The sequence below is a fragment of the Enhydra lutris genome, unplaced genomic scaffold (genome assembly GCF_002288905.1).
Source record: "Enhydra lutris kenyoni isolate GAN:26980312 unplaced genomic scaffold, ASM228890v2 scaffoldscaffold4, whole genome shotgun sequence".
NCBI classification, from domain to species: domain Eukaryota; kingdom Metazoa; phylum Chordata; class Mammalia; order Carnivora; family Mustelidae; genus Enhydra; species Enhydra lutris.
The window spans coordinates 9898607-9923806 of NW_019154088.1; the positions used below are offsets into that span (position 1 = coordinate 9898607).

The window sequence follows — 25200 nt, forward strand, 5'->3', positions numbered from 1 at the left end:
TGTTATGAAATATTATTCTTTTTAAATCAACAGTTTAAAAACACGAAAACTATTTTTAGCTTGCAAGCTAGACAAAAAAACAGGTGGCAGATTCCTCAATAAGTCAAATACAGAATGACTTAGCAATTCCACTGTAAAGTATACATGAAACATGAAAACAGGACACAGGACAGGTGTTCAAATGATAACTTGTACATGAATGTTCGTAACAGTACTATTAACAAGAGCCAAAAGGTGGAAACAACCCAAATACCCCAGAGAGATAAATGGATAAACAAAATATAGAATGTCTAGATAATGAAAATATTGTCATAAAAAGAAATAACATGTTGATACACATGCTGCAACATGAAAATATTATACTATATGGAAAGAAGCCAGATATAAAAGGCAACCTATTATACAATTCCAGTTAGATGAAATACTCAGAATACGCAAATCCAGAGAAGCAGGCTTGTGGTAGCCAGGGGCTAGAGGGAAAGGGGAATGGGGAGTGACTGCTTAATGGGGAAGAGGTTTCTGTTTAGGATGATGAAAAAATTCTACAACCAGAAAGTATTGATCACTGCACCACACTGTAAATGTTGTTAATACTAGTAAACTTTAAACATTCCATGTATGTCTGTGGGTTGTTTTGTTTCTTTTAGTTTTTTGTTTTCAAGTAATCTCTGCACCCAAAGTGGGACTCAAACTCATGACCCTGAAAACTAGTTGGATGCTCTACTGACTGAGCCGTCCAGGTGCCATCCCTCTGTATGTGTATTTTATCACAATAAAAAACAAAACAAAACAACTAGGACAAATGAAAGTGGCAACTGGAATAGGACCACATCCTATCCCATGGCCATATTTTACTGACCCCTAGAATATCCAAAGGAAGCTCAACATGCAAATGAGCACTCAGTTCCAGGCACAGGCACAAAATCAAAGGAGAGGTATCAACGACTCAAGCAGTAATGCACTGCCATCTAATGGTCAGTGCAGTTAATACTGAAAACACAACTTGTTTGTGGGAAATTTTTAAGACTTAATTTTTCAACTTCCTGATTGTTTAACATATGCTGGAAAAGAAAACAATGAATGAATGAATGAATGAAATGAATAAATGCAGAAAAATATGGCAGCTCCATATAACAAATGGCAAACTCTAGAGAAAATACTCAACAAATTGCCTTAGAATCTCATCTTAAAAATTTAAAAATAAGTCAGCACAGTTAAAAGCTATATACCTAATGTGCCTTGTAAACAGTTTTTAAATCTACAATTCAGCCACAAAGATGGGGCCATAGCCACAAAGGTATCCCAAAGTGGAATATCTCAGATGTGTCCCTATTCCTTAAAAAACATAAGCGAGAAAACATCTGACTCCCCACCTCCACCCTATCCTGTGCCCTTTAAACTCCATGGAACCCATATATTAAGGAGACCCCAAATCAGGGAGACCCTAATAGTAACTCTTGATAAAGAATCTCCATAAAATCTTCCTCACCGCACAGCTTCATCATCACTTTAGGGACAGAACTCATATGTAACTGATTTTACCATTTTTACTTGCAAGCAACATAATAAATCATACCCATTCTTTCTTATATCTCAATAACTTTCCACAATTAAACCCTGTTTAATAAATCTTTTCCACATCTTACCCAACTTAGTGCAACATACTTCCCTTCTGACCTCAATCTCACTTCTTTTCCTCTGAATTAGTTAAAATCAACTTTATTATCTACCTTAGACATTAAAATCTCGACTAGGACTAAAGATCTGACTTTAGAGTATCAAGAAAACGAATTATTTATGAATATATGGGGGGGAAGGCAATGCCGTAATTTACAGGATATGTGCCCTGATGATATGATTTGCCAAAATATCTGTTAAACCAATAAGGTGGATATTTTCTACTATGGCAGTTTGACCAAGAGTATCAATCCATGGGGCTAATGCAGCAAATCATTCAAACTGGACTTTGGCTTTCTCACTTATGAAAAAAAAGGATGTAATATGCTTATTGTTACTGTCAGTAACTTTTTTTTTTTTAAGATTTTATTTATTTATTTGACAGACAAGAGATCACAAGCAGGCAGAGAGGCAGACAGAGAGAGAGGAGGAAGCAGGCTCCCCGCTGAGCAGACAGCCCAATGTGGGGCTCAATCCCAGAACCCTGGAATCATGACCTGAGCTGAAGGCAGAGGCTTTAGCCCACTGAGCCACCCAAGCACCCCAACGTGTTTTGTTTTGTTTTTTTTTAAGATTTTATTTATTTATTTGACAGACAGAGATCGCAAGTAGGCAGAGAGACGGGGGGGGGGGGGGGGGGGGCAGCCCCCCTGTTAAGCAGAGAGCCCGATGCAGGGCTCGATCCCAGGATCCTGAGATCGTGACCTGAGCCAAAGGCAAAGGCTTAACCCACTAAGCCACCCAGGTGCCCCAGTAAAGTTTTTTTTTTTTTAAGATTTTATGTATTTATTTGAGAGAGAGAGAACACAAACAGGGGGAGCAGCAGAGGGAGACGGAAAAGGCTCCCCATTAAGTGGGGAGCCTGACGCGGGGCTCAATCCCAGGACCCCAGGATCATGACCTGAGGTGAAGGCAGATACTTAGCCAACTAAGCCAGCCAGGCACCCCAGTAACTTTTTTTTTTTAAGGTATTATTTATTTTAGAGAGAGAGCACGCACATGCACAAGAGAGACAGAGAGAGTGTGAGTGTGTGGAGGGGAGGGGTAAAGGGAGAGGGAGAATCTCAAGCACACTTGTCGCTTAGCATGAAGCCCAGGATCCTAAGATTATGACCTGAGCCGAAATCAAGAGCTGGACACCTAACAAACTGACCCGCCCCACTCATCAGAAAGTTTTTTTTTTTAAAGATTTTATTTATTTATTTGACAGACAGAGATCACAAGTAGGCAGAGAGGCAGGCAGAGAGAGAGGAAGGGAAGCAGGCTCCCTGCTGAGCAGAGAGCCCAATGTGGGACTCGATCCCAGGACCCTGGGATCATGACCTGAGCTGAAGGCAGCGGCTTAACCCACTGAGCCACCCAGGTGCCCTCATCAGAAAGTTTTAAAGAGAATGTATCTAAAGTATTTTAGAAAAAATGCAACAAATTAAAAACTCTTAGAGTAATTAAATAAGGCAGCCAAAAAAAAAAAAAAAAGTCAGAAAGTTTATTTTAAAGAGCAATAGAAATTTTTGTTGGATCGATTTTTACCTTAAATTTAGGAACAAATCTAGTAAACTCCTGGTGCCAATTGTTAAGTGTAGAAGCAGGTGAAATTATCAAGAAAGGTCCCCAGATGTTCTCTCTCTGAAAGACAAAAATTGAGTCAGCTAACTGCAGGAAAACTGGAGATATTTAGTTCAAAATTATAATCAGTGATAAGAGCAGTTTAAGAATGATACACTGTAACAATAGAAATGGTGCCTAGCTCCCACATCTGCATTCTCAGCAATAATATCCTATGTTAATAATAACACAGGCAAGGAACTGGCTCAGAAAAACTCTGAGAAAAAATACCAAGCAATTACTCCCACCCCCACCACTTATAGGTCCTAATTTCTATCATTCACAATGCACTTATCATACCCTGACTTGTTTGTATTGCTTCCCTTATACGAGACACTCCTACCAATTTTACTATTACTGGAACTTTGCTTTTTTCAAAATGCTTCTACATACATTTTCTCATTTAATTCTCAGAGAATTCCTATAAAGTAGGTATTATCCCAACTCTGCAGAAGTAGAAACTAAACTTCAGAGAATTAAGCGAAGTCAGAGCAAAACAGACCAGATAAAGTGCCCAAGTTTACATTGTTTATAGTCAATACAGAGTTCAAATGTGAACCTGGGTCTTCTGGTCCAAATAACTACAATTGTCTTTGTCACTATATGAATGGCTCCAGGCAGGGGACGGGGGGCAATATGTCAAACCATACATTCTCAGTAACTATTTTAGTCTTGAAAACCAAAATGCTTCATCACACTGTGTCACCCTGTAATGACTTTGAAGGCAAGGAGTTAGGTCCTACTGTCCTCATATGCTACAAAGTGTAGCACAGTGCTTGATAATGGCTGATTCTCACCCCAAAATCTAGAGTGGGGAAGAGAGATTGCATCTACCCACCTCAGCTAGATGGGCCAGGAGGGCAATACTCTGCACTGTTTTACCAAGGCCCATTTCATCTGCAAGAATGCCATTAATGCCCTGGGGGGGGAAAAAAAAACCACAGTCAATAATCTCTCATATTCCATCACACAGAATTCAACCTACTATCCCAGAGAACTAATCAAATTATCAGACTTAACTTAGACAAAAGTGACTAGAAATACCATTTCAGCACTACTACCCACAGCTGTAATGATTCCTTTTGCCAACTTCATAGCTACAACTAAGAATCATGGTATCTGAGGTGAAGATGCCAAAGCCAGTTATTCAGCTAATTTAATCCAGGCCAAAAAAACAATCAGGTTTACCAAGACCTAAGACAAACATAATACAAATATCCTCCCAATAAAATTTCAGGTTAAACACTTAAAGACATCTTTCTGACTCTTGTCAGAGGATAAAACTTTTCAAAGGGATGAAATTTAAAACTTTGTCTTGTGCTCATCTCACAATACACAAAACCAATGACTTTAGGAAAACATGTGACGAAAGAGAGTGGGTATGTCATAGTTCTAAAATTCACCTGTTCATAGAGATTTGCCAACCAATTCATGCCTTTCAGCTGATAGCCTTTTAATTTGCCATTAAAAATTGTAGGCTGTGGAATATCTTCCCCAGCCCGGATAGATGGGTTTGCCAGGCTGTAACTCTCCCCAAACCCAGTACCAGACTTGTTTGCTGCCCGAAGGGCAGCTGCTCGACTTTCTTTCGCATCTTCATCAAATGACCTTGTCTGGAAAGTAAGAACACATTTGAAGAAACATATGAGGGAAAAAATGAAATTCAAATAAAGTTCATAATGATAATATATCTACTTTTTGATAACTGGAACAAAATTTCTGATATTATTTAATATATTATGTATAAAGCACAATATGAGAGGGGCACCTAGGTTATTAATTCTTTTTTAAAATTCTTTTAATAGTTATTTATTTATTTATTTATTTGAGAGAGAGAGAGAGAGAGAGAGTGCGTGCGCGCGCGAAGGCGCGCATGAGAGGGGAGAAGGTCAGAGGGAGAAGCAGACTCCCTGTGGAGCTGGGAGCCCGACTCGGGATTCGATCCCGGGACTCCAGGATCATGACCTCAGCTGAAGGCAGTGGCTTTACCAACTGAGCCACCCAGGTGCCCCCTTTTTTAATTCTTTTTTTTTTTTTTTCCCTTTTTTAATTCTTAAATAATTCTATAAAAAGTGAAGCGGCTGCCTTTAGCTCAGGTCATGATCTTGGGGTCCTGGGATAGAGCCCTACCCTGGGCTCCCTGCTGAGCCGGGAGTCGGCTCCTCCCTCTTCCCCTCCCCTGGCCATGTTCTCTCTCTCTCTCTCTCTCTCAAAACAACAACAAAACAAAGAAAACCCCAAAATATATTAAATATTACTAATGTTTTTACTAATTTACTAATATAAATTAATTAAACAATTATATTAAGAATATGCTTTGGGGGCGTCTGGGTGGCTCAGTGGATTGGGCCGCTGCCTTTGGCTCAGGTCATGATCTCAGGGTCCTGGGATCGAGTCCTGCATCAGGCTCTCTGCTCAGCGGGGAGCCTGCTTCCCTCTCTCTCTCTGCCTGCCTCTCTGTCTACTTGTGATCTCTCTCTGTCAAATAAATAAATAAAATCTTAAAAAAAAAAAAAAAAAGAATATGCTTTGGATGAGCAGACATATTACATGACTATAAACCATATTACAGGACTACTTGCTCCATCAAGGCATGTGTTAAAATTTGTTTAGCTGGGTTTGGTGCAAAGAAAGTCAAGTTTATCCTGACTTGGAAGCTGTTACACGGGGATCCTATGCAGTATATTCTTTACTTTCTTTACTTACTTTAATTTAATCTAACTGCAGTTTCCTTCTGATTTCATGAAATATCACTACTTCAAGAATTAGCCACTTATTACTAAGGTGAAAGAAAGTCCTAACTTAGCAGTATTCTTAGATCAATGATATAGCTCTCTTAATAAGCACCAATATCATTTATACCACTAAATAACCATGATGTGCTTCACACTACATTAGCCATGATTACTCAAGATGACAAAAAAAAATAGGTAAACTGTCCAAGCTTCAATCAACACACTCCTAAAGCTTAGACAAGTGAATGCTCATTCTCCACCCTTCCTCAATTATTCCTACTGCTCTAAATAGAGACACAGCCTCCACCCAACAACACACTCACATATATACAACACAACTGCCAATGCTTTTAACTGAAACTATGAATAAGTCTAAAGGAAGACCACCCAAGTGAAAGGTTGTAGGTTATTTCCAGAGCCCCTTACAGTTTCTTTTCATTTTTAAGACTTACCCGAGCTTGATGAATATGATAAGCATTTTCAGCATTCTTCAGGGCCTGGGCTTTGAAATGGTTACTATCTGAAAAGGAAAACTTAGAGATTATCACACGTCATTAACTGATCTCCTTCAAAGATGCAACTCATACCAACATTTTTAATCCCTAACTCCCCCAATTTACTCATCCCTAAGAGTGAGAGAGTAGAAAGGTTCAAATTACATGAAAGAGGTAAGGACTTAGGAGTGATTATGAAGGCAGAGGGCTGCCATGGTCTCCAGTTGCCAAAGCCAGCTCACAGAAACCAACAGGAGACTGAGCTCATCTCCCAATCCTGAGTTTTTTGCACAAAACAAAGAAAAGCAAAACAACAGGGACTCAAAATTGTGACAGATTTTTGCTGGGTGAAACTATTCCCAAAGAAGAAATCCAGACATGTATGAACCTCAAGGTCCTTGCAAGCACACTTATTCTTTTTATTCTGAGCTCAATGTCATCTTGATCACTATTCTCTATGAAATTCCCCTCAAATTTCACCCCAATCCATCCCTCCCCTTCTTGTGGTCACCAAAAGACCACAACTGAGGGGCGACTGGGTGGCTCAGGCGGTTAAGCATCTGTCTTTGGCTCAGGTCATGATCTCAGGGTCCTGGGATTGAGGCCCACATTGGGTTCCCTATTCATAGGAAGCCTGCTTTTCCCTCTCCTCCCCACTTGTGCTTTCTCTCGTTCTCTCTCTCAATAAATAAAATCTTAAAAATACCACAACTGCACAGTCTTTTTCTTATGCTGGACTTGTATCACCAAGAATCTTATTATGTGACAGATAATTTGCTCTGCTGAGACATGTTCACTGAATTCTTCTGGTAAAATACCCTCCAATTCTACTAACAAATCAAAACATATAAAATATTCCCAAACTTATAAGATCATATAAACATACACTTTCCTTTTCAAATTCTTTAATAAAAGTTATTTTGTATGTTTGTTTTATTCATACTTTCCCTACTCCATGCAATAAATTCTCCTTTACTAATCATTACCTACCAATCAGTATAAAACGTACAAGAACTAATCATGTGTATAACCTTAGGTATAAAAAAATGGAGGGTACCCACTTCCTCTACTTCCTAATTCAGGACTCACCATAATCCTCCTGTGTGATATTAACTACCACCCCTCCACCAATGTCAATTTGTCTTTGGGTAGAACTGTCTTCCAGTTTCCTTAGGATTTCTTCCTGAATTCCATCATGACCCATGTCTCGTTTGCGACTCATGAAATGGGCATACAACTCTGTCTGGGTGATTAGGAAGTTCAGTTTTCGCTGTTGCCTCTTGGCCTAAAGGAGAAAAAAGTTATTTTCACTAAATAGACTAAAATCATCAATCATATACAAAGGTGATCAACAGAATTCACCAAATCTATATATAGTTTACATATAATTCTTTTACAAATTCTTTAGAAAGGTATTTAACTGCTAGTGCACAATTTTATTAAAATCAAATCAATGATACTAAAAGCAAAGAACAACCTTTAGTTATATCTAACAATAACATGGGCTTTGCTCTCATTTACAATATGAAGTCTTTTCTTCATTAGGCTTCTGTCTAAAATGCTTATTTCTTTACTGTATTACTTTCCTAGAGTGGCACTGAGACACCAACTAAACTCAACCAATATATTTTTACCCCACAACCTGGATGTAGATACATGTGTATAGTTTTAATATCTTAAAAAATGTAAACATGTGAAAAAATCTCCATCACTCATAGTCAAAATAAGTGACTAGGAGCTATGAATTTTTTGGGAAGTCAATGCAGAAGAAGTCAATCAAAGGAAGAAAACGCTCTGAAAACAGCATACAGTTTATCTGTGATAATATGAATATAGATCAAACACACACACACACACACACACACACACACACACACAGTCACTGCTTTACATTAACTATTTTTAATAAAATTCATACGAGGTATAGCAGATTTATCCTTGATCCAATACCTCCCCCAAAATGAAAAACAAAAACATAACAAGGGAAGTTCACCAAGAAAGGAGACCAGTCCTAAAGTATGCTACATAAAACTATGCTCTCTCTTTAAGATTTTACAGGACTTGAGCCAGATTCAAACGAGTAGGAAATCTGAAAGGCAGTTTAACAGAAAACGGAGTTATTTTCATAATGGATACAGGTGTTTATGTTTAGTGTGTTAGCAAAGCTAACATTCTATCAAGGAAACCTCTCTAAATTAAAACAAGCATTATCTCCTTTAACCTTAAAAAAATCAACTACTACGCATTCAAATCAACACGGTGAACTAAAAGAAAAATAAAGTTTCATCACAAAGAGCTTTATTTCAACACGCTGGAGAAAGACACGAAGGAAACTCATCAGTTAACTATCAACAAAACTGAGAGAATGTCTCACAAACCTAGACTAGAAGTGTGGCTGCTTGTAAAACTTCAGGATCTGTGACTAACTCTCAAATGCCTCTAAATTCAGTAAGTATTCCGGATAGCATCAAATGTTTCCTAACACAGTTTGTCTTGCATGCGAAGATAAATGTTACCCGGGGGGAAATAAGTGAACTGAGCAAAATCCATATTGGTCCTCAAAGGCATGATAAAGGACGGAAGATGAAGAGCTCAGCAATGGCCACACCTCTGCTCTGACAGGAGTACTACGCATACCTGAAAGAAAACATTAACCAATCCCCTGATTCCATTCCTCTAGACCTCAACTTTCCTTCTACACATCCCAACTGGTTTGCCCATGTCAACACAATGATTTTTGTTTTCCTACTCTCTCCTCTTGCCTCCCTGAACGATCTAACCACCTATATCAGCTGACATCAAGCTTAGAGGAGTACTGACTGAAAGTTAAACCAGTGAAACAGGTGGGGGATGGGTCTCAAAACTGGACTAGTGGGGTGCCTGGGTGGCTCAGTGGGTTAAAGCCTCTGCCTTCGGCTTAGGTCGTGATCCCAGAGTCCTGGGATCGAGCCCCGCATCGGGCTCTCTGCTCTGCAGGGAGCCTGCTTCTCCCTCTCTCTCTGCCTGCCTCTCTGCCTACTTGTGATCTCTCTCTCTGTCAAATAAATAAAATCTTTAAAAAAAAAAAACAAAACAAAACAAAAACTGGACTAGTTGTCTTCTGTTCCTATCTGGCCCTAAATTTGGTAGCCAGCCCTGCTCTTCCAACAAGGAAGAAACTGCAGCCAGTACCTGGAATCAAGCCAAGATAAGCTATAACTGGTTTTCTTTTTCTTTTGTTTGTCCCTTCTTTTCCTTTTTTTGGTCCTCCAGAAATATACAGAGGAATAAGGCTACAAAGAACAGAAAAACTTGGCATAGAAAAAGAGAGGTGAAGGCCAGAAAGAGGGCCTTACCGAAAGGATAAAAACAGAATCGGTTTATCAAACTAAAGTTACTATCCTCAAAATTATGTCTTAAAATGTTTTTTCAATGATCTCATTGATTAACTTTTAATTTATGTGGTACATACCAACCTCTCAATATGGCTGCAGCAATCAGGGTTTCAAAATTTTATACTACTATCATACCTCCCGCATTTCCTCATCCAACTTCCGCTGCTCCAGGGCCTCCTTCTCTGCACGCTTGCGGTGTTCCTTCTCTACCTTCTCATACTTCTTCCAGTACAGAAGCATCTCCTTGGTGAGGCGGCGGGCACGAGGCAAGGTCTCCTTACAGTTCTTCTGGGCCTGCAAGGCAGCTCGACGTACCTCCTTCATACACTGGTGGGCAAGCTGCAGATGACAACAACATTCTCACAAAGGAGAAGACCCAAAACTAGGGGCAGCTCTCCCTGAGCTCTAATTCCTCAGTCTTGTCAGTGCACACAATCTTCCAATGGCCACATCTCTTTCTCCCCCAGAATGATTAATGTCCCCATATGGTACTGTGACCCAAACCCTGGGGTAATACATGGTATGAGAAATCTATACACACAGTGCCTTAAAAGATGGGGAAAAAAACAATGATCTGAGATGTGCTGGGAAATTACAAAGTATTACCACACATATTAAGAGTAATAGTTACTAATGCCTATTATATGCTAGGCTCCACTCTAAGCCTAACATATATTAAACTAATTTATTCTTCACAAAAACTCTATGAAGTTGGTAGTAACGATATACTCATTTTACAGGGTAAGTAAACCGATGATGAGTGACCAGCACAGGAAACAGAATAACATTACCTCATCTGATCTCACAGCTTTCAAAGGAGTTGTGCTACTTCCCTCTAAAGGAAGGTATTGATATTAACATCATCATTTCTTTTTTTTTTTAAGTTATTTTATTTTATTTTTTAAAAGATTTTTTTTTTAATTTCATTTTTTATAAACATATAATATATTTTTATCCCCAGGGGTACAGGTCTGTGAATCGCCAGGTTTACACACTTCACAGCACTCATCATAGCACATACCCTCCCCAACATCATCATTTCTTAAAGAGACTGAGCACAGGAAGCTTCCATGATCTCCCTAAGGAATCAGAGCAGGCTATGGTCTCATCCAAAAAGGTTTAAATACTGGAAATGTGAGGAAGAGCAATTGTATTTTTAAAATAAATTAAGAACATTTAGAAATTCTCTTAGGTACTCCCAGATTCATTATCAATAGGTCACAAGACACAAGAGCAGCAAACATAAATATGTTCCAGCATAACATAAAATGGGAAACACAAAACTATAATTTACCTTTCGGCTATTGGTGAGAAACAGGTTACGAGCTGAAGCTTTCTGCTTGTTAGCCTAAAATATTTAAAGACAATTATTTCATTTAGGAGTCCTTTTGAAATAAGATTATGTAGACTGACACTGTCTTTTATTCAACTCCTCAAGGGTTAAAAAAAAATAAAGTCATCCTAATGCAGTAACTCAGAACCACACACAAAACTACTAATGCAGTATTAAGAATACTGCCTGGGGCTGCCTTAAATAGAGGCTTCTGCATCCTCTGAAAAGAATTTAAGTTATACTTAAGGCTTGAAGTGGACTAGGAAAATATAACAACATACCCAACATACACCATCCTGACTAAAACACACTGCTTTCCAGAGCCAATCTGCAAAGAAGCTGAGACAGTAGCCATTCACACACAGAAACTGCTAGGAGAGAGGTAAACTAGCTTCCCAGTTTGTGATTCTATCCTCCAATCAAGACAAACCTACTGCTACCACTAATTTCTCCCAACACTTAAGCTTCATCTTCTCAAAAAAAAAAATTCCAAGGCAGACCTAACACAAGATGACTCAGAAGCCAATAAGCCAGTCACCAACTGCTTATTTTGTCTTCCAATTCAGTTAAAACAAAAACCTCAATAAAGAAACCTGATTTCCTAAGATGATCCACTTGACATGGGAGAAGACACAGCATAGGCACAGCTGGGTGACTCTCTGTTAAAGCACTCTGCCCCTAATTCTGAACAAACAGTGGGTTTGAAGTTACAGACAGCCCAAATGCCATTTCTATAAAATTCCCACTTCAGACTGTCTGCTTAGGAGAATTTTTAGTACTTTTATCAAAAACTTTCTTTTACTGATGCCTAAGCAGCTACTGCCATGTTAGACAAAAATCTCAAATATTTCTGTTGAATTCCTGATCAGAACTGCATCATTTTAAAAAATATGTTTTTATTTATTTTTTAAAGTAATCTCTATACCCAATGTGAGGCTTAAACTCACGATCCTGAGATTGAGAGTCATGTGCTCTATGCACTGAGCCAGCCAGGAGACCCAGAAAATCACCATTTTGAAGCCTCTTCACCAGATAAAAGAGGGTTTTCCCATAACTCCTCCCATCAAGAATGCTCCTGTCTAAAGTTTCTCTCCAAAAATACTAACTGGTTTGGGAAGAAAGGCAGTCATTGTACAGTAGGGAAGCACCAACACTCCAAGGGATCAAAGCTAATATCATACTGGAAACGATGTGTCATGTGCCTCCTAGTGCAGCATACCCAAGACACACCACTCCGTTGGTAATCCTGCCCAAAACGCATAACGCAAATCTAATAATGAGGAATCTCATGAACCCAAATCCCAAAACACTATACATAGTAACAGGGGTATGCTATTCAAAAATAAAATGTCATGAAAGAACACTGTGTCAGATTTAAAAGTGATTAAAGAGATGTGACAAATAAATGAAACACGGAGTCCTAGATTGGATCCTGGATTGAATCAAGAAAAAAAAGTCCTATAAAGGACATTACAGAGACAACTGATGAGATATCTGAATATGGTCTGTGGCCCTGATAACAATTTTTCTAACTGCACTGTTGTTCTGTATGAGAGAATGTTTTTTCTTAAGAAATACATATTGAACTATTACAAAGAAGTTCAGTACAAAGTGTCAAACTGACCCTCAAAATGGGGGAGAAAAAAAGTATTCATTTATATAACAAAAATTTGAAAAACCAAAGGAGGGGTGCCTGGGTGGCTCAGTGGGTTAAAGCCTCTGCCTTCGGCTCAGGACATGATCTCAGGGTCCTGGGATCGAGCCCCGTGTTGGGCTCTCTGCTCAGCAGGGAGCCTGCTTCCCCCCCTCTCTCTGCCTGCCTCTCTGCCTACTTATGATCTCAATCTCTCTGTCAAATAAATAAATAAAATCTTCAAAAAAAAAAAAAAGGAAACAAAGCAAACAATTGCTAATATGAGTGAAAGTTAAATGGCAGTTCCTTGCATTATTCTTGCCATATCATCTTAAAACTGTTTTGAATTAATTTTAGACTTACAGAAAAGTTGCAAAAAATAATAGTTTCCTTACATCCCTCCTGCTGCTTTCCCTAGTTTTAGCATCTTATGTAACTAGAAAACAATTACTAAGAAAGGAAAATAAAACTAGTAAAATATTAATTAAATTACACGTCTTATTTGAATGTCAACAATTTTTCCACTAAAATCCTCTTCCTGTTTCAGCATCCTGTAACAGGATCCCATGTATTTAGTTGCTTTTCTCCTTAGTCTCTTCCTGTATGTTACATTTCTTCAATCTTTCTCTTACCTCCTCAATACTTTTGAAAGGCACCCATCAGTTACTCTATAGAATGTGCCAAAATTTGTGGTTTTCTCGTATTTTCTCATGATTGGAATGATATTATGCATTCTGGCAAGAACACCACCGAAATGATGTGTTCTCATGCATCACATCAAATTCACAAGGTCAAAATTTATACTACTAGTGACTACTTAGATCATTTGGGCAAGGTAGATTCTGCCAATTTTCACAATAGCTACTATCTTTCTCTTTGTGCTTATATGTACGCTGAGTAGATGCTTTTGGTCTGTGCAAATTGTGTCTCCTTTAACCTTCATCCTCTAATTTCAGTCTTCATCAATGGATCCAGTCTGCAATAATTGTCACTGTGGTATTTGTGTAATGAGGGGTCTCTACTTCCTTCTGCGCTCATTAACTGGAATTCTACTGCAAGGAAGAGCTATTCCTTCTACATTACTTATTTGCTTATTTATTTAAAAGAATATGGACTCAAAGGTATTTCTTTTAATCTATATGTTAAAATTCAGTATTATCTTATCTTTTTCTTTTTTCAAGTAAGCTCCATGCCCAGCATGGAGCCCAATCCAGGACTTGAACTCAAAACCCCAGAATGAGACCTTATCTGAAATCAAGAGTGGATGCTTAACCAACTAAGCCACCCAGGCACCCCGGTATTATTATTACCAAGTTTGGTGTTCAGTTATTCTAACTTTGACCATGAGAAACTCCTTTAGGTTGCTCTTGCGTTCTTTTGACAATCCCCCACACTCATCTTTCTTCAAGCACTTCCTTACTTTCTGACACTCCAAGAAGTTTAAGGCTCATCTTACATTTTCCCTGCAAAGTTCTGGAATAAAATACTTCTCCAAGGAGCTCTGTTTCTTTTTTACTAGAGAATAAAGGTGTTTGGAAATCAAGACCTGGGCACAAGATACCCTTTGTTACCAGGGTGTCACTGTTTCTAGGCACTCCCAGCAAACAGACAGAAAATAAATACATATGCATACTAACCTATGCATACACATACAACTACATTTCTGTACACATCTATCTGTATACATATCACAACCCATGAATTTCAAAGGCTTCACGTTAGCGTTTCCAACAGTATGACAAACTGGCTGCCAACTACAACATATTTGTTCAATTCTAGTATGCATTTAAAGTAGTTCCAAAATTACTCATCCACTCCTCTCCTAAGAAACACTTACTGTATCAATTGTAGTATTCATGTATAGTTCTTTTGGTCTTCAGCCTTACATATCCAACCAAAATACTGACTTCCTCAGTTACTTCTATGAGCCCTTTTCTTTCCCCACTCCCTGCAACTTGATTCTATTATTCATTTCTAATGCAGGTAAGCATTTGTTTCTGTCTTTATTATACTTTGTCCACATAGCCCTTCAATCTCATTCTTCACCCACATCCTGGTTGGTTTTAACGGTTTTATTATAGGGGCATGTAAGGGACATACGAAACATCCACTAGGATCCTGAAAGTCCTACATATAAAAACATGTACTTGAAGACCTCCCCTTATCCCTGCTAACCTGTCCATTCCCCTCTTTCTTTCTACATTTTCCCCACCTGCTCCCTATAAGAAATCAACACTTTGGTTTCTGGTTTATCCTTCTTGATTTCTTTTGCATGAATGAGGATTTGTGTATTTTCTTATATTCTTATTTTGCTTACGTGAAAGGTAAATACTATAGATACCTGTTTTTGTTTGCTTTTCTCACTTAACAGCACATCCTAGAAATTGCTCCGTATCGTCTCAGAAACATCCTCATTATTTCTTTTTTAACTATAAAAACCCACTATGTAGATTTATCACTTTTGAGCCTTTTTTCTTTCATGGAGCATGTTTTTGAAATGCATCCATGTCATGTAGATCTTGTACCTGTCTCGTATGGGAACATTGCAAATCATTATAACATGGGACCTTGTGTCTGGCTTATTTCTCTAAGTTCTTTGCGGAGATGAAGAACCAAGAGAATTACCAGTGAAGCTTGTGGAAAGAAGATAAGGATCCATAAATGGGACAAAGGGAGTAGATGTTAGGATCTTGGCAGCAGCCAAAATGGGACTATTTTGTGGCCAATGGAATGGTGTGGGAGAGCCTTAAAATTGAAGCATAGCTGAGTTGGAAGGAATGTATCCGATGACCTGTATGAAGCAGGGAAGCAGGGTAGGCACCATCAAGGGATGCTGGAGGGGTATCCATGTTTCTTAGAAGAGCTGGTCTTGACTTCTACCCCAGCTAATTGCTGTTTTGTTTTCTTGAGTTTTGCTCTATGGTTCTTGAACCAATCCTACAGTCCTGTGGGATGTATCTCCAGTTTTGAGGCCATTTCTTTCTAAAGGCTGGGAGCAGGGTACAGGTTCTTATTGAACAAGAACTCTAAATCTGCCAACTGTTCCTCAGTGAAAATTGTTTGTTTCCTTTGTGAATGCTTCTGGTGATTTCCTTTAAACCTGCATTTGCTGCTGTAGGCTCAGAAGTTCCAAGTGCGGCTGGTGATAACTAAAATCCCTCTCTCACAAAGTTACTTTAGGAAGGTCTCCTGCACCTGACATCCTGAGATCTAGCTGTGTTCCCATGCTCTGGTCCTGTGTCAAAAGTGTCCCTTAATTTCTTAAGAGTTTATTAATTAGAGATAACAGCCCTTTGACTGTGATGTATAATGTAAATAATTTTTCCCACTTTGTCAGTTGTCTTTTGTCATGAAAAAATTTATTTGTATTTAGTCTAATTTACCAATTTTTTTCATTGCCTCTGAGTTACACATAGAAACTTTTCCTATGCCGAGGTTAAACAGCAATGTAATAGCTTTCTTCTAGTCTTTGTATGGTTTCATTTTTTACATTGAGAGCCCAAATACATTTGGAATATATGTGTGAGAAACATCTAATGTTATCTTTTCCCAAATGGCTATCTAGTTGTTCCAACATGATTTATTAAAAAGTACATTAGTCTACTCTACTGTTCTATTTGCCTATTCATGTGGCAGTACTATGTTGTTTTACTTATAGAGGTTTATAGTATATATTTGATGGTGCTTTTTCAGTGTTTCTCCAGCAATTCTTTTTTATGGTTTTTTCTTTTTTCATCTTCTTTTTTTAAAAGATTTTATTTATTTATTTATTTGACACAGAGAGATCACAAGTAGACAGAGAGACTGGCAGAGAGAGAGGAGGAAGCAGGCTCCCTGCTGAGCAGAGAGCCCGATGCAGGGCTGGATCCTAGGACCCTGAGATCATGACCTGAGCCCAAGGCAGAGGCTTAACCCACTGAGCCACCCAGATGCCCCCTTCTTTTTATCAACATATAATGTATTATTTGCTTCAGGGGTACAGGTCTGTGAATCATCAGTCTTACACAACTCTCAGTCCTCACCACAGCACACACCCTCCCCAATGTCCATCAAGGCATCCCATCCCACCCAACCTCCTCCACTCCAGCAACCCTCAGTTTGTTTCCTGAGATTAAGAGTCTCTTATTGTCTCCCTCTCTTCTCCAGCAATTCTTACACACAGACTTTTCTGAGGTTAGTATCAACTTTTCTAAATTCAGAAAATATCCTCTTCATTTTTCTATTAGGATTGCACACAATTTATAAGGCAATTAAGTAAAATGCAAACAACTGGTGAGTAACTGAGTAAAGTTACTTGCACATTTCCTGAAACTTTCAAATTTGAAATTGTATCAAAATAAAATGTTATCAAACCCAAACAAATTAAAAGAGCAAAAAGAATGCTTATACATCTTTCTCTTGCATCATTTACATTTTTTCCACTGCCTGTGGTTATTCAGTAATATCCAAATATTTACAGATTCTCTAAGAAACATAAGTCTACCATTTCATTTTAATTTCCTCTATTACTACCTATCAATTTGCTGTCAAATCTCTACTACTATAAGTAAAAAAACTGCTTTCCTTTCTCAAAGAGATTTCCCTCCATTTTTTGGTAACGAACATCATACAATAACTGTCTCGTGAATTCTGACCAAAATCTAGAAAAATGATTGATTGCCAAGGGTACTCTTCAACATGATCTTAATTCAAGAGATCAGTTTCTTTTCTGAACACTGTGAAGGTATCTAGCTCTCACAGCTCCTCTTTAGAGGGCAGGGAGACAAAATATTCTTCCATCTCCTATGCTGGAGGCACCAACATACCTTTGGTAGTTCCTTTTTCACAATGCTGAGCCATACTTTCCTGCGACGAGCATTAAGCTGCTCAATGGATAAGTGCTTCTTCTTGGTGCCAGGAGGTGGTGCATCATGAGAGAACTTGGCAAAGACTTTGGTCTGGTGGTGGTGGCAACGAGGAGATTCTTCAGAGGAAAGTTCTTCATCCCTTCGCCTTTTTTTCTTTACTTTTTTCAACTTAGCTGCAAAGGAAACAGACACCGAGAAACAGACACTGCATTTCTGCCCTTCCACAGAGGACAGCCACAAACAACCTCATCACTTTAAGACAGTTCAAGGTTCTTTCCTCATTCCACTTGAAGCTGGCAATGTTTATCTCTTTATTAATTCAGGCCCATGAATATTCCAAGAGGAAGATCTTGCTACCTTGAGAAAGAACACTGGATACTCCCTATGTTGACATGAAAGAAAAACACAGAATAAAATCTAAAAACTGAATTTCTGTTGAACGCAACAACAGGAAAGGAGATTTCAAAGTACCATGAGCTCAAGTAATGGCCAAGAGGAAGGAAACATTTCTACTTGGCGGCAATGTAAGGTGATTAAAGAGAAATAACAAAGAAAGAAAACAATGTGCTGATAGGACATCACAACCTGTGAAGAGAAAATCATACACAGAATAAAAAACTAATTTGGGGGTGAGAGTGTGGAGGATAAGAAAATAGAGATAAACTAGCGGATGTGGGAGAAAGGGAAGAAGGCTGAAAAGAATTTCTGAGTAGAGTTCATACCTTCAGGGGCAAAAATCTGCCTTATACAGATAGTTTAAAACTTTCCCTTCCTACTTCCTTCCTGATTTCCAGATGCTTAAAGCTCAGTAAGGGAGGAAAACACACTTCCTGGCAAAAATGCAAACAAACACTGCACAAGATTATCAAGAGGTGATCTATTTAAAAGTTCCACATACGGTAACAATTATGACTTATTCCTAACACTTCAGGTTGCTCTTCATACTTCCCTGTGTGTCATCAACTTCTTCCCCTCCCAGAACAGTTTTAATGTTTGGAAGAGTATGTAGAAGAAAAAAGGGATAAACTAACTGGCTTAAACCTCTGGCTAGGAATCCACAGTCCTTATATCTTTTTAATTCTAGAAAAGATTATAAACCAAATATGAAATAAGGTTAACAATGCTTATTACTTAGGGGAAGACTAGGGTTTTCCAGATAAAGCAAGTTTCTACTACATGGATCACATTCAAAGTCCAAATGTACTACCAGGCTACACACAACCCTGATACTAAGAATGAGTAAATATGGAAGGCAGGGCAGTATGCTCACCTTTAAGTTTCTTTTCCTCCTTGAATTTCTTTTTTTTGGGTCCAAGTAGGTGCCGTTGTTGCTCATAGAAAGGGTCATATGTGGACAGCAGGCCTGCACTGTAGTATTGGTATTGCTGCAACTGAAGCAAAGACAGGGAGGCTTATGGGGTGGGTCTGAGTTCTAAGCCAGCCTTCACATCATCTTCACTACAAAAACTTGAGCCGGAGAAAAACCAGAGCTCCTAAATATGATGTTCTTCTCACAAAAAGACCCATAAAGATTTAGTACCTCAAAGTGAACTATTTCCTTACTTCAAAACAAAATGGGTTCATCAGGTACATACATGGCAAGTTGCTGAAAATAACTTAAGAAAGGAAAACACTTCATGCTTCTGAATTTCCACCAGAATATTTACTTGGAAGTGACACATATTTGAGAGATGCAATTAACTGCAGAAGGGGCTCCGCATGGAATTCATCAACAAGAAATAAACCATATTTCTATTACCAATAAGTCCTCCAATTTAGTAAGGTTTTGATACCTGTTATTCTGGCTTTTGGTCTATCTGGATCAAAGAGTCACTAGCTACCCCGATTCTCCTATCTTTCAAGCTTTTTCACTCTTTATATATCCCACTAATAGAGGCTGACAATATTATGGATAATGCCTACACTGCCAGAATTCTAACATATGAATAATCGATTGTTTTTTTCTGTCCAGGGAGAGATTCTTTCAAACACTGCTTTTAAGTTGACCCCCCAAGGTGCACATTAATTTTGTCTCACTTATTACCAATGGATAAATATGAATATAAGTGTAAATAGTCCATTCCTCAATCTCTTTCCTAGATTCCAACCAGTCCAAGAACTGAAACTAGGACAGAAGAGTGACATGGAGAACTATCACAAGGTCCCCCGTCAATGGTCAAAATTAAATGAGCATTCTTTGAACTATAGTAGTTAAAATCTTGAACTTTCCCATATATATGTTTTACTTCTATTTAAAAAAGACCAGGTATTGCAATCCCTACCAAAATACCAATGCATTTTTTCAAAGAACTAAAAGAAATAGTACTAAGATTTGTACACAACCACAAAAGACCCCAAGTAGCCAAAGCAATCTTGAGAAAGAAAAACAAAGTTGGAAGTATCACAATTCCAGATTTCAAGATACACTACAAAGCTGTAGTGATCAAACCAGTAGAGTGCACGCACAGAAAGGGACAGAGTGATCAGTGGAACAGAACAGAGAACCCAGAGATAAGAGGCACCTGGCTAGCTCAGTTGGTAGACCATGTGACCTGTGATCTCAGAGTTATGAGTTCAAGCCCCATGTTGGACATAGAGCATACTTTAAAAAAAAAAATTTTCCCCCCAACAACACAGAATAGAGAACTCAGAAATAAATCCATGCTTATATAGCCAACTAATCTGTATCAGAGGAGGCAAATATAAAATGGGGAAAAGACAGTCTGTTCAATAAATGGTGCTGGGAAAACTGGACAGCCCCATGCACAGGAATGAAACAGGACCACTTCCTACCACTACAAACAAAAATAAACTCAAAATGGATTAAAAACTTAAATCTGAGACCTAAAACCATAAAAACCTTAGAAAAGAACAGAGCCAGTAATTTGTCTGACATCAGCCATAGCAACATCTCTAGATATGTCTCATAAGGCAAAGGAAACAAAAGCAAAAATAAACGATCAGACTACTTCAAAAGAAAAAGCTTTTGCGCAGTGAAAGAAACCATCAACAAAACAAAAAGGCAAGTCACTGAATGGGAGAAGATATTTGCAAATTATATATCCAATAAGGGGTTAATATCTAAAATATGTGAAGAACTTATACAACTCAACACCAAAAAACAAACAATATGATTAAAAAAACAGGCAAAGGACCTAAATAGACATTTTCCTGAAAAAGACATACAGATGGCCAACAGACATATGGAAAGATGCTCAACACCACTAATCAGGAAACTGCAAATCAGCTACAAGATATCATCTTATACCTGTCAGAATGGCTAGTATCAAAAACACAAGAAACAGGTGTTGGTGAGGATGTAGAGAAAAAGGAATCCTCATGCACTGCTGGTGGGAATGCAAATTAGTACAGACAATCTCAAAAACAGTATGGAGGTTCCTCAAAAAACTAAAAGTGGAAATATCATATCCAATAACTCCACTACCGGGTATTTACCCAAAGAAAATAAAAAAATTAATTCAAAGAGATACGTGTGGGGTGCCTGGGTGGCTCAGTCAGTTAGGTGGCTGCCTTTGGCTCAGGTCATGATCCCAGGGTTCTGGGATGGAGCCCCATGGTGGGCTCCTTGCTCCGCGGGGGAGCCTGCTTCTCTCTCTGCCTCCCGTTCCCCTTGCTTGTGCTCTGACAAATAAATAAATAAAATGTTTAAAAAAAAAAAAAAGAAGAGAGAGAGAGAGAGAGACATGCACTCATGTTTATTGCAGCATTATTTACAAGAGCCAAGACACAGAAGCAACCTAAGTGTCCACTGTTTGGTGAATGGATAAAAATGTGGCACGCGTGCATGCACATACACATACACACATATGCACGTATATGAGCTCCTGCTATTTGTGACAACCTGGATAGACCTATAGGGTGATATAAGTCAGAATGAAAAACACAAATATCACATAATTTCACTCATATGCAGAATCTAAAAAACAAACAGCAGAATCAGACCTGAAGAGAGAACAAACTTGGTTGTCAAGAGGGAAGGAGGGTGACAGGGGTTGGGCAAAACGGGAGAAAAGGAGTGGGAAATACAGATTTCCAGTTATGGAATGAGTAAATTGTGGGAATAAAAGGCCCAGTGCAAGGAATACAGTCAATGATATAATAATAGTGCTGTATGGTGACAAATGGTAGCTATACTTTTGAGCATAATATAATGTATAGAGATGTTAAATCAGTTTTGTTGTATAAGTGAAACTAATATTTTATGTCAACTACGCTAAAAAAAATAAGACCAAATATTTCAAGCACCAAATGCCTAGCACCGTACTTGAAGAAGGAACTCTGTCAAAGCAGTCAGATACCTTACTACTTATTATTTCTGCAGGTTTATAAGCTTCACCACATATACAAATCTATATAAACTATATAGATAATACATATACAGATATGTTTTTTCCCCCTAAAGAGAGAGAGCTCCAGGTGTGGAGGCAGGGTGTGAGGGGGGAAACAGAGGGAGAGGAAGAGACAGAATCTTAAACAGGCTCCATGCCCAGTGTAGAGCCTGACCCAGGGCTCAATCTCATAACCCTGAGATCATGACCTGAGCCAAAAATCAAGAGTCAGATGCTTAACAGACTGAGCCAGCCAGGCGCCCCTAACCTTTAGCATATTATTCAAAGCTTTCTGCACTAGCTTTGGATGTTAACCAATTGTTACAAAGTTTTTAGGTCTTCAAATATTCTATTGCTATCTATCTATCATGTTCAAAGCACTACACTTCCAACGAAAATCAGAAGGCTTTGGTAACAGTATTCAAGTAGGTGTCACTAAAAACCATTATCAATCTAATGTTAGTAAGAGTTTTTTTTCAAGATAGGGACACTTCCAAAGAGCAAGTGCATTAAAAAAGGAACCCCTAGAATTTAAAATTGTGCAGCCACTTTGGAAAACAGCGTGGCAGTTCCTCAAAAATGATAAGCACAGAGTTATGATATGACCCAGTGATTCCTCTTCTAGGTATACACAAAAGAAAAATGAAAACAAATGTGCACACCAAAAACTTGTACACCAATCAACATGGCAGCATTAACTGTAACAGCCAAAAAATGAAAACAACTCACTGTTCAATGTTAGCTATCATTTCTAAAAGTCCAAAAATAGAAACAATCCAATTAATTCATTAAGTGATACATGGATAGTAAAATGCAGTATGCCCGCACAATGGCATATTATTTTGCAATAAGAAGGAATGAAGTACTGATACAAGCTACAATATGAATGAACCTTGAAAACATGTTAAGTGAGAAGATGGACATAAAGTACCACATGTTGTTCCATTTGCATGAAATGTCTAGAACAGGCACATTTATAGCACTACGTGGCTTCCTAGGGCTGAGAGAAATGGGAGAAAATGAAAGACAAGAGCTAAGGGAAGTGGGGTTTCTTTTTGGAGAAAACATTTCAGAATCATGTAGTGGTGACAGTTATACATCTCTATGACTATACTAAAAACTACCAAAATGTACACTTGATTTCAAAGACTATTTTGGTATGTGAACTATATTTCAATAAAGCTTGTATTAGAATCACCACCACCACCATCTAAAGGTAAAATGATGTGTCTTCAATGAATGTTAAAAACAGGCTAAATTAAGTACACAGCACGAAGGTCTGAGATTTCCACTGAAACTCTCTCTTACCTCCTTGTCTTTACTATACTTATTCTGGTGAAGTTTCTTATACTTGTGCAACCGCAACATGTTATGAAGTTCTTCTCTGCTGAGGTGGAGTTCTTCCTCTTCTTCTTCTTCTTCATTGTCTTCACTCTGAGAATCTGCCTCACTGGACTCATCACTTAGCAGAATGCTCTGCAAACGGAAGGAAATGGGAATGGACTCTGTCACTATGGGGCAAATCCTTCTAAAACCCAAGCATCTTTTCCCAACACAAGAATAAAAACAGCTGGAAGACAGTAACTTCAGTTTCCCAACTAATGCAGAAAAGAAAAGGATACCAACTGAACCTAGTGGGCATGAATTAAAGAGCACTAACATATGGAAATGCTATAAACAGCAACAAAGCTGGATTTCACTAAGTACTTACAACTCTATGTAGGATATTTTAGTTGTCAAATATCAAGGGAAAAACTAAGAAGACAAAAAAATAAAAACCCACAAAACCCCCACAACCTTTGAGTTTAAAGCAAGCCAGCCATGATAGCTAATACAGAAACAACCCAAAAAATCATGAACTGATTTTGTTATTATCCAGATAATGAAATATTACTTAGCCATAAAAAGGAATGGAGTACTGATACATGCCACAACATGAATGAACCTTGAAAACTATGTTAAGTGAAAGAAGCCAGGCACAAAAGGTCACATATTATATAATTCCATTTATATGAAATATCCAGAACAGGCAAATCCATAGGGAAAGAAAACAGATTAATGGCTGCCAGGGGTGATAGGAAGTAACTGCTAATAACCACAGAGTTTCTTTCTGGAGGGATGAAAATGTTCTGGAATTAGTGGTGATGGCTGTACAGAACTTTGCTATAACACACACTTTAAAAAGGTTTTATGGCATGTGAATGGTATCTCAATTTTTAAGAATGTGATGGCTAAACAAAGATTTTTGCATTGCCAACAGCTTAAAGGCTCACTGATATGAACCACATTAGGCCTTTATCCATAAACCTTTTTTTTTTTTTTAAAGATTTTATTTATTTATTTGACAGAGAGAGAGATCACAAGCAGGCAGAGAGGCAGGTAGAGAGAGAGGAGGAAGCAGGCTCCCTGCTGAGCAGAGAGCCCGATGCGGGGCTCGATCCCAGGACCCTGAGATCCTGACCTGAGCCGAAGGCAGCGGCTTAACCCACTGAGCCACCCAGGCGCCCTATCCATAAACCTTTTAAAGGATCTCATGATTATAATGAAAGAGCACCTTTAAATTACTTTGAGCATGGCCTTTTACAATAAGCCTTTTAAAGGACCTCATGATTATAATGAAAAAATGCCTTTAAATTACTTTGAGCTCCTTCACAAGAAAACAATAAAGAAATAATTCGTTTCAACAGAAGAAATGCTACCCTTAATTCAGCTGGGCCAATGACAGTAATCTTGAAAGAGTGTAAACAAGAGTCTACCATTTCCTTGCTTATAAACACTCACAGAAAATATAGAAACACTCTATATTGCCTATAAATACACACAGAAATTTACCAGGATAAAATACAAATTCTTTAACATGGTGTACAGGGCCCTACACAATCAGGCTCTCTAACCTCATCTTCTACCATTCCCTCTTTCATTGTGCTCCGGCTATACTAGCCTTCTTTCTCCCCCAAACATACTGAGTTGCTTCCTTTCTCAGAAATTTTACAGTTATGTTCCTTTTGGTTGAAATGCTCTTTTTTTTTTTTTTTTTTAAGATTTTATTTATTTATTTGACAGAGATCACAAGTAGGCAAAGAGAAAGAGGGGGAAGCACCTCCCCGCCAAGCAGAGAGCCTGATGGCAGGGCCTGATCCCAACACCCTGAGA

At 38.4% G+C, this 25200-nt stretch overlaps 1 protein-coding gene and 1 pseudogene across 3 annotated transcripts in view; both read right to left on the reverse strand.

Annotated features, from left to right (window-relative positions):
- LOC111158924 (INO80 complex subunit) overlaps positions 1–25200 on the reverse strand; it is a 133035-nt gene that overhangs the window by 77022 nt on the left and 30813 nt on the right. For all 3 annotated transcript variants that reach the window (XM_022521266.1, XM_022521275.1, XM_022521257.1), the window contains exons 5-14: positions 23356–23523; positions 18969–19089; positions 17657–17871; positions 11180–11233; positions 10021–10224; positions 7601–7796; positions 6470–6537; positions 4686–4895; positions 4121–4201; positions 3208–3303 (exon numbers count right to left, since the gene is read on the reverse strand). In XM_022521266.1, the coding sequence (XP_022376974.1) occupies positions 3208–3303; positions 4121–4201; positions 4686–4895; positions 6470–6537; positions 7601–7796; positions 10021–10224; positions 11180–11233; positions 17657–17871; positions 18969–19089; positions 23356–23523 (1413 nt within the window). The remainder of the gene's footprint in view (positions 1–3207; positions 3304–4120; positions 4202–4685; positions 4896–6469; positions 6538–7600; positions 7797–10020; positions 10225–11179; positions 11234–17656; positions 17872–18968; positions 19090–23355; positions 23524–25200) is intronic.
- LOC111158941 lies at positions 15439–16105 on the reverse strand (annotated as a pseudogene).